Source organism: Alligator sinensis, unplaced genomic scaffold (genome assembly GCF_000455745.1).
Source record: "Alligator sinensis unplaced genomic scaffold, ASM45574v1 scaffold559_2, whole genome shotgun sequence".
Lineage (NCBI taxonomy): Eukaryota > Metazoa > Chordata > Crocodylia > Alligatoridae > Alligator > Alligator sinensis.
Window position 1 is genome coordinate 222,782 of NW_005842046.1, and position 10,121 is coordinate 232,902.

At 40.4% G+C, this 10,121-nt stretch overlaps 1 protein-coding gene across 1 annotated transcript in view; it reads left to right on the forward strand.

Annotated features, from left to right (window-relative positions):
* Positions 1-10,121, forward strand: part of SMC3 (structural maintenance of chromosomes 3) — a 52,191-nt gene that overhangs the window by 12,868 nt on the left and 29,202 nt on the right. Inside the window, exons 4-9 of the mRNA XM_006022833.3 lie at positions 1,124-1,198; positions 1,346-1,460; positions 3,337-3,375; positions 4,541-4,608; positions 7,005-7,076; positions 7,283-7,362. Of these exons, the coding sequence (XP_006022895.1) occupies positions 1,124-1,198; positions 1,346-1,460; positions 3,337-3,375; positions 4,541-4,608; positions 7,005-7,076; positions 7,283-7,362 (449 nt within the window). The remainder of the gene's footprint in view (positions 1-1,123; positions 1,199-1,345; positions 1,461-3,336; positions 3,376-4,540; positions 4,609-7,004; positions 7,077-7,282; positions 7,363-10,121) is intronic.

The window sequence follows — 10,121 nt, forward strand, 5'->3', positions numbered from 1 at the left end:
TCTCCATTATGGTTGCAACAGTGGCTTCCCAGGCTGGAGCTGCTGTTCTGCCAGGACCCCTAAGGAACACCCTGGGGCTGTGCACCACGTGAGGGACCAGCAACCCCTCATACCGAGCGCTGCCAGCTCCAGCTGCCATGGCACCTCGTTGAGCCAAGCCAGATGCCCTCAGCCGTGAGGTGGGGGCTCCAATCCAACTGCCCCACCCTTCAGCGCTGGCTGAAAAAACCCCAGACCAAACTCCCATCATTTTCTTCCCTCCCTGCTCCCCCTCCCCCTGCTCGTGACACATGCAGACAGAGGTAAATGAAGGTGATCCATTTTGGAGTGTCTTCATCTGAACCCTCATGCGATGAGGGCTCAGGTTGTAGTGGAATCAGGCCCTTTTAAAGCTCTCTGCAGCCATGCACTTATGTTTGGTCGTGGCTGTAGATCACTTTCCGGGGGCCAAATCAAGTGAAAATTGTCACTTCTGTCTGTGCCATGAGAGAGGAGGAAGTGGCACACATTTTGTTTACCATGAATGAAGGGCATGCATGCTGTTTCTTAAAGATTGCAGCCTGGTTATCAGCTGTCCAGGGGGTGGGGGGGAGGGGAAAGAAAATTGGTGGCTAAGACAGCTGCAGTTGCCAGTACTGATCTGATTTATTTTACAAATGATTGCAGGCAGATGTATATAATATCTAACAGGGGTAAAATTATTTGGTTTCTGAGTAAAGTGTTTTGTTGATGCATTTAACTGACGACAACCTCTTAAATCCTGTATGCATTTTGCTGATTGCCGTATGCTGCTTCCCTTTGTACAGTAACAATGGAATTATAACGGGGTGAAGGATCCAAAATGACAGGATGTAAACCAGTTTTCCATGATATAATTGAGTTTGTTAATTCATTCTTTTACCCTCTTAACAAGCACCAAACTTTTAGGGAATGATTTGTGATGTCCTCCTCTTCCTTCCCCATTTGTTTGAGGCTTGGCTATTTAGACTAATCTTTCTGAGGCAGGGAGCATCTTCTGTCAGGTTTGTAAGATGCCTAGCATAATGGGGCCTTCTGACATTAATGGAATACAAATAATACGTGAACCTAGAAGTATTCATTATTTCTATGGGTGTTTTTTTAGGAACCAAATGTAAGATTTGGAGTAAAGGGAAAGAAAGTACTGGAATATGTAGCCAAACCAGTATTATTGCTTATGGTGAGAGTAGGCTTTCTTTTTTTTAGTGGACTTGATCAGAGCAGCAAATCTGAAAGAAAAGAGACCAAATATATTGTGAATAAGACATATTCAGTTACATTACAATCTAAAAACTGGTAAATATGAAAATTACCTGAAACAGCTTAGATTCTCTTTTTTAATGTTTTAAATGTTTTTATCCATCAGGTGATCATCCAGGGGTTTCGAAGTTACAGAGATCAGACAATTGTGGATCCTTTCAGTTCAAAGCATAATGTCATAGGTGAGTTCTTCTAGTATACATACAACAATATGAAATAACATTATGTCATTATTTTATTAAGATTCAGATTAGAGGTCTTTGATTTTTTTGATAGCCTTTCAAATGTCAGACACTTGAGTACACTTAAAATCTGAAACTTCTCTGAAGTTGTGTTTTGTGGTGTATTACAGGACACCTTCTTCTTGTACCATATAGGAAAATAATTGCTTTCAGAAATCATTCAGTACTAAGATAGTTGCCAAAATGACAGCGTCTTCTAAGGTTCAAGTCTTGCAGCAATCCTCTGTTTTAGCTTACCTCCTCACCTGTCCCAAGACCTCTTGCGGTCAGGGAAGCCCTATGAATGCGTGGGGCTCTGTGTACATAGAGCTTGTTGCAGAACCATGGTGGTAGAATATATGAAAGAGCTAGAGCCTGAACATCTTTCAGAAGTACTGGAAGAGCATTTCTAACTGGGGAGGAATTTAACAACCAAAGCTAGGCCAAGATGTTGTTTCATGGATCTCAGTTTTATTTTAACGCTTGTAGTTTTATGCTAGTTGCCTTCTTAAGTTCTATTTTGCTTACTATAAGCTGTCCTCAGTATATCAATATATATATTAGATGTCAGGTGATACTTACTGAAATTCACTGCGACTCCTAAGGTATCTTAGTACTGCTATATATTTTGTTACTTAAAACTGACTTTAAAGAAATATATAAAAAGCAGCATTTTGTTATAACAGTATTTGATACTTTGTATTAAAATGTCAAACTGCAACATCCAACAAAATTTGCATGATTGTTAACTGTATCATTAAACTGTCAATTAATGCACATATTCCAAAGAGATGCAAATAGCATGTTCTTCCAATTACTAAGTGATCTTGTTTATTTCCTCCAAAAGAACTGTCTCCATTGCAAGGGTCTACTTATGCAGGGTCAACTTGAATCAGGCCCTGACAATATATTGATATTTGTACTTGCAGTAGTGTTCTGAATATAGTAATACCAAATCAGACTTTTAAAAAATTTGTATTTTCTATTTTAGGGTTTTTTTTAGGGCATTTAACCTTTGTCTTTTCCTTGACTACTTGATTCTCCTATAGGATTTTATAAAGGCAGTAGTATTAACTTGCATTGGAAACAGATTTTTGGGGTTTTTTAACCGGCCTTTTTCAGTCAAACCACAGTTGTATTAATTATTTACAGTTAACTGTATAAGATTGTGGCTTGATAGGCAAATGTATCTTTTAAATGTGGTTGGCTTTGATTGCTAAGCACATTGGCTTCCTTGAAAGAATCATTGGGTAGCCGGCAATGATCTCATTCTGTTTTCAAGGAACTAATTTTATACAATTAAACTAGTGTATTTGAAATCCTAATTCAGATTGAAATATTTTAGCAGTTCTGCTGCCATATATGTTGCTGCTTTTCTGCTGGGTTATTGATAATAAAAATCAGTTTGACTTACCTGTCTCCACAGTAAAATTTCCAAAGCATGGTTATGGCTCTGGGATTGGATTGTCTTTATCTAGTTGAACCCTAAATGTATGAGTTTATGTTCATTTGTGATCATGTTAAACAGGAACATTTGATCTTAACTTTATGTTCACATGCTTTTAAGCCTATTATAAATAGATGCTGAAGCACACTAATTTGACACACAGTGAGAGAAGATAAAATATTCTGATATAGGTTTTGTAAATCCCAGATGTGTATGAGGGGAGAGGGGCAGGGCGGGATATTAGGCAGGAGGCCCATTCTCTCTTGCTCTGGTAATGACTTGTTTAAATTTGGAGTCTTTAATTTTGTAAACAGAATTTTAAAATGTTATTGCTGCTAAATTTGTTTTACTTCAGCTTTTAAAAATCTGTAACTTAACTTTCATATTTAGTGGGAAGAAATGGATCTGGAAAAAGTAACTTTTTCTATGGTGAGTAGCTTTTTTTCTTCTTTTTTAATAAATAAAAACATTTGCTTTTTCTAAAAAATTTTTGCCTAATGTTATGACACACCTGTTAGATGATTAAAGAACTATAGGTGTTTTTTATAGTTTTTACTTTATGCATTTAATTACACTAAGAGAATAAATTCCCTTGTCTATGTAGATCTCTTATACTTGAAAAAAGGCCAAGAAAGCTTTAAAAATAAATGAGTGGTGGAAAACTGAAAAGCAGATGTAGGACTTTGTAACTGTTTGATACCCTTTTTTCACCTTTGCAATTCACTGTGTCACTTAAAAACAAACTCCAGAATATTTCATGTGGCATCAGGTTGCTTTTCTATGGACCTTTGAAGGCTTTGTTTCTTCCCTAGCCTTCCCTTATGCTAGTTTTGACTGTAACTTGTGGGTCTGACAATGTAGGGCACCTTCCATACTGTCACTTCTGCTTTCTCAAATTTCTATATTGCAGTAAGCTTTTTTAAAAAAACCAATCGTTTACTTTTTAACTTCTAGACTTTTAACCTTTATTTTGGACTAAATGTGCTCTGGTATTTAAGTACACCATGTAAATCCTGGTGTCTGGTGGGTCATGTGCCAACAGTATCAATAAAGGGGTATTTTTATGAGCGAACCTTAATGTAAACCAGAGATTTCAACTGTGTGGCTCATGGGCTGGATCCGGCCTGTGGACCTGCTCCATCCCACCTGCTGGGCAACCAGAATTTGGGGTATGGCTAGTTGGGAGCATAACCTGTTGTGGAGTCCGGGGCCTGGCAGGCATGGCCCTCAGCAGGCAGGCAAGTTGGGGCTGTAAAACAGCCTTCAATCACCCAGTAGCCAGCTATCCCACCATTGCTTCACCATGGCAAATGACTGCCTGGCCCGCTGCTGCTGCTTACCCCACTGCTGCCACAGAAGCTGCTGGGATCTGGCTTGGGGCCCCAGGTGGGTTGGACAGCTTTGTGTAGACAAATCTAAATGACCAGGAACCCAAGAGCTTAGGGGGTTTGTTTTGTTTTTTTTCACTAATTGAGATAGATGTAATGTTTCTGTGTCACAGTAATATACTGATTTTTTTTTAAGTGTACCTGTTAGCCTGTGCTGTGTACTGTTCATAAAAGAAAACATACTTTTTTGTACCTTTTTATTGTAGCAATTCAGTTCGTCCTCAGTGATGAGTTTAGTCATCTTCGCCCAGAACAGAGACTGGCTTTATTGCATGTAAGTGAAAATACTTAAAAAACAAAGGCAAAAACATGATAGTAAGGAATGCTGTTACAAAGTGTTCAGTGTATTGAAATGTGAGTATGCCTGCTTTACCTGTGGCAAGTTAGTGTTTTTGATGTTTCGGGCATTGTGACTAGGAGGCGTGCAGAAGGGTTGGCTGCAGTGTTTTAAAGAATAGTTTAGACCAGTGACCTTTTTGGCTCCATGGGCTAGATAAGTAGTGCCAGGTCAGTCCATAGCAGTCTGCCTGGGACCCAGTTCCAGCCCATGGTAGTGATCCATCTGTATGGGGCTTGGAAAGTTGGTGGCGTGATAATTGCCACTATTCTCCTGCCATCAAATTTCCAGACTTATGAGGAGTCCAACTGGATGGATGACGTGGCTCCCCAGGGTTGAATCTGGCCAATGGGCTGAGGATTGAGCACTGCTGTTTTAGACACACAATTGTCCAGAATCATTTAGGTGGGGATGACCCTGCCTTGGATGTTGGACTGAATGCCCTCCTTGGGTCCTGTCTAGCACTGCTTATCTTTGATTCTAAATACTCTTTCAACAAGAATTCTATTTAGCAGCTTCTATTAACTTTCCATTGGACAAAAGTTGTTTTAGTATAAATTTAAGTTCATTATATTGACTCTTATATGGCAAGGTAACTACCTGATTTCCCTAACAAGTAACATAAAATGATTTATATACATCTTCATGTTGAACTAAAGTTGAAAGAGCTTTTACAATTGACAGTATGGGTGCACCCATAAAGATTCTTTTTTGGCCAATACCAATTGCCAGTTATTTCCCAGCCATATTGAATGATACTGATCTGATTGCTGATATGCAGCCCAGCGGAGTCTGGCTTGTAGGTCTGTGAGGGGGGACAAATCAAGGCCCCTCACAGTGAGAGAAGGCATGGGGCAAGAGCAGGTGTTGCCCAGCTGGGGCAAGGTGTGGAATGGAGCCATGGGTGGCTCGTCCAGGGACATGGGGAAGGGGGGCAGCTCCCACCACTGCACACCCCAAGGGGAAGCATGGGGGGCATGTGCCACCTGGATTTGTGTGTGGGCTAAGGCAGACTGCCTGCTGTGGACTTGGGGCCAGGGGCTGTGCTGGGTTCTTCCCAACCGGGGGGATGGGGTAGGGGCTGCACTTGGGGCGGGTGGCAGTGCTGGGAGGGGGGCTATGGCCACCCCAAAATTTGCTGTAGTCCCCACTCCCAGTGCCGCCATTGCCGCCCACCCACCCTGAGCAGAACCCTGGCCCAGCCCTCCTGCTGGGAAGAGGCCAGCACAGCCCTTGGCCCTGAGCCTGCAGCGGGCAGGTCACCCTTACCCTGTGCACAGATCTGGGGGTCATATGCCCCATGTACCTCCCCTGGGGGTGCGCAGCAGCGCGCCCCCCCCGGTAGCCCCTGGATGAGCTGCCCATGGCTCTGTCCCACGCCTCACCTGCCCCAGCCCCACTCCCTCCCTCACCTTGGTGACATCAGTTACATTGGGCAAAAAAAGCTGATTGCTGATAATGTCAATTTTTCTTTTATTGGTGCCGATATGATATGGACCAATATATTGGTGCGCCTCTAATTAACAGACATTTACTTACTGCTTAATGAAGTCAAACTAGAAAGATACAGTACTACAAAATAACAATATAAAGTAAAAGCTTCCTTAGCCGGGCACATGACAAGCCGGCACGTTCTATTAACTGGCATGCTGGCTTGTAAGATAAAGTGAAACCAGAAGTGCCCACTGTGGCACTTCCGGTTTCTCCAAGCCCCCACGGCCTGGGGCAAAGCAGCCTGCTCTGCCAAGCCCCCACAGCCTGGGGCATAGCAGGCTATGTGGGGCCTGTCTCCCTGTCCTGTGGGGCCTGCAGGAGGGTTGGCGATGCCACGAGACGGGCAGCGACATCCTGGACCTGGCAGGAGAAGCGAGAGCCCAAACAGGCAAAGACACCTGTTCAGGTCGCTCAGTTAACCGGCATATTTTGTTATTCAGCACCCCCCATTCCCAATGGGTGCCAGATAACAAAGCTTTTGCTGCAATGCATATTTTATTTCAAAATATTGAGCAACGTCCTTTTGCTGCACTGTCAGACATTTTAATAGTGTTTTCTGGGGAGTGCACTCTGTGGAGGCTAGATTTATATTGGATGATACTCCTTTGGCACAGGGTGATTATTTTACATCTTATACAAATTCTGCATTGCAGGCAGAAGATACATCATAAATTGACTTTTTGATATCTCGCTTCTATGTACACTTTTTAGAAATGTACTTTGAAGATTGTCCAATGAGACATGTGAATATACTCTTGAATCCTTGGCAGAAAAATGCCCCAAAAAATCCCTAAGAATTTCCAAGCACTATTTTAAAGAGAAATATTTTCTGTTTTTAGGAAGGCACAGGACCACGCGTTATTTCGGCTTTTGTGGAAATCATTTTTGACAACTCTGACAACAGATTACCAGTAAGTGAACAAGTATACTCGTACAGAAAATCTTTTCACTTTAGATTCTTGTTGACTTCTTGTTCTCTTGTTGGTTTAATTTTCATTAATGATTCCCCTTTCGTGTTATCTAACTGCTATATACTGAAAATGAGCTTGACATTGTAGATAACTCTCACAGGTGGTTAAGTTCGTCTTTTTTGTGTCTTTTTTTTTTTTCTTCTAAGATCGATAAAGAAGAAGTGTCACTTCGCAGAGTCATTGGAGCCAAAAAGGACCAATATTTCTTAGACAAGAAAATGGTGACGTAGGTACTTCTCCTTCCCCAAAATGAGCTGACTACCCAGTATTGTAAAGTTTGGTGGAGCCATGCAGAGCATGCTTTTAGTGTATACCTCTAACTGAATCGAGTTCCTCTTCAGTGGGTATTGGTTGTAGCTGTGCTGGTCTACGGACATGAGCAGAGAAGGTTCTTTGAGTAAATGTGATATATTTTATTAGATCAACTAAATAGTTAGAAAATTTGTTCTTTGCAAGCTTTCGGGCACAAACACCCTTCTTCAGGTGTTGGGAGAGTCTGTTGGTGTCCTGGGTGCAACAGAAGCCAATGTGCAAAATGGAGATCTGTGAAAATACAGATGTGTGCAGTGAGGATCAGAGGCCATGGTGTGGAGGTGAAAAGGGGGAATGTTGATCTGGTGATGGAATGTAGCTGGTAAAATGTAGAGGTTACCTGGGGTTATCATATTGCAGGCAGGTTATAATGTGCCTTTTTAGTATCCCTTACAATTTAATTTACTCTAATACCAATAGAGCCTGGTATCAAATAAAGATTTGTTTTATAGTTTCTGTAATATTTGAACAGTGGCTGAGTTGAACTTGATTATCTTTTGACTCACCATTAATATCTTAAATGAAAAATTGTTTATTTCTAAAACTTAGAACCATTTTATTATCTTTTCAGAAATTAAATTGGTATTGGTTTAGACATTTAAACATGTAGGAGCCGTCTCCTGCTTGGAAAATTAAACTGTTAATTCTACATATAGTTACTAAAAAACATAATTGTTACCACTCAAAGCCCTGGCAGACATTATAGTTATCGCACAATAATTGTGTGAAATGTAGAATAAGTTGCAACATGCCACATGTTCAGCCAATTTATGGCGTAATACAGTTGAAAACCAACCACAGAAATGTTCTATGTTTAATGTGGAACATCTTTGTGACTGGTTTGTATTGCACCTTAAATTTGAATGTATGGCATGTGTCCCAGACCTGAGGCTGCCCTTTGCCTGGTTTGGATGATCAGGTAACTGTGGAGATCAAGTCCAGGGCAGCCCTTGGGTCCAGGACAGAGATGTTCAACGCCTGGATTTGCCCCAGCAGTCACGCAGGCGGGATTTGAGGAATTTTAGATGGTATGTACACACTAAACCTGTATGTAGTAATTTAGTCTTCATTTCATTCCCTTAATGGCAAGGGTCTTGCTTTCACTCCAGATTCTGTGCTGGTGCATGGTCTGAAGTCAGTGAAATTGTTTAGGGTGTAAGTCAGCACAATGTAATTCCTGGTCTTCCAGCCCCAACCGGTTATACAGTTAATGCCTTTTCCAGGAACAGATGGGATACAGGTGGATGGCATGAGTGGTGGTGTTGAAAAAAACCCTGGTACAGATTGCATATGAGAGTTTTGAAGACAGTCTTTCTATGAAGAAAATGAGTTTTGAGAGAATTTTCACAAGCATACACTTTTTTTTTTCTCAAAACAGGTTCTAACTTACATGTCAAGACAAAACAGGGTACTTTGCTATCTTAGATCCAATAGAGATGGTTTGTGGGAGTGATTGTGTTAATGTTTTCTTCATGAGATTTACTTATGGAAGATTAAATAATATAGTAAATAGCATCAGGTTTTTTTCTTTCATCTGAAATCAAGTTTCTCTGCTGGAGTTAAAGAGATCAGAGTGCAGGGATGAAACTGATCACCTGTTTATTAAAAATAAAACAGTTGACATATTTAAGTTAAATACGGATAGATTTTAGTGCTTGTGAAAGTGAGGGATGGTTGTTACTAGCTTGAGCCAGGCATGATACAGGCAACTACTATGTATTCTTTTTTTTTTTCTACAATTGTTCTTGATTTGAATTTGTTGTTATAATAGACCTTTGCTGCTTTTAACTGGCTGCTTCCAGTCTTGCCCAGTTAATGGGGCAAAGAGTTATGTGACTAATTAGCTTACCAAAAAAGATGATGAAAATGCAACTTTCATGACCTTACCAAAATTTGCACCTTAGTCTTCAGATTTGAAAAGCTAGTGCCAGTGGTCCTTTATTTTTAGATGCAAGGCACCCATTTTTTTTCAGTCACTGTGTTAGTGCCTCAAACTACCATAGCACATTATCTGTAAAAGTTCCTTTTATGAACTGTGCTTTTAGAACGGAAAAGCTAGTGTCTTGTTTAACTTCTATTTCAAGTTCTATTTTCTGGGTATGAGGCTGTTGTGCCTCTGTCGTCTCAAGCCAGAATGAAGTTATTTTTAATCTTTCACATGTAGGCTAGATCAACATTTGCTTGGGATAGTTTAGTCAGGGGGGAGCCTGAGCATTGGGTTGTACTAGATAACCTCCTGAGGTCTTTTCTAGCATTATTTTTAAAATTATTAAGTTTTTGTATTCAAATTGTTCAGTAAAACTCTTTGCCAGAGTTGGGAGAAAAGTATGAAGTTCTGGTATTGTAAGATTTTTGGTTTATTAAACTAGTCTATTTTAAAACGCCTGTGTTAATCAAACAGCTTACACTATTTTTATGGCAGCTTTATTCTTTTCTGTGCAACTAACCGGTTATTTACTTTGCAACTCTTCCAAATAGTCATACTGCGACAACACTTTCTTCTCATGTTGTTTTTCTTGTCATCACTTGACCTGATACTGCATTATTTGTATGATACTTTTCTCAGGAACTTGGTTTTAGTAACTGAAAATGAAGAAAAAATGGGCAGAATGTTAACCTAAATTATGTATCATTCTATGGTACTTGAATTAGCTTGCTGTCATCCTTTTTCCC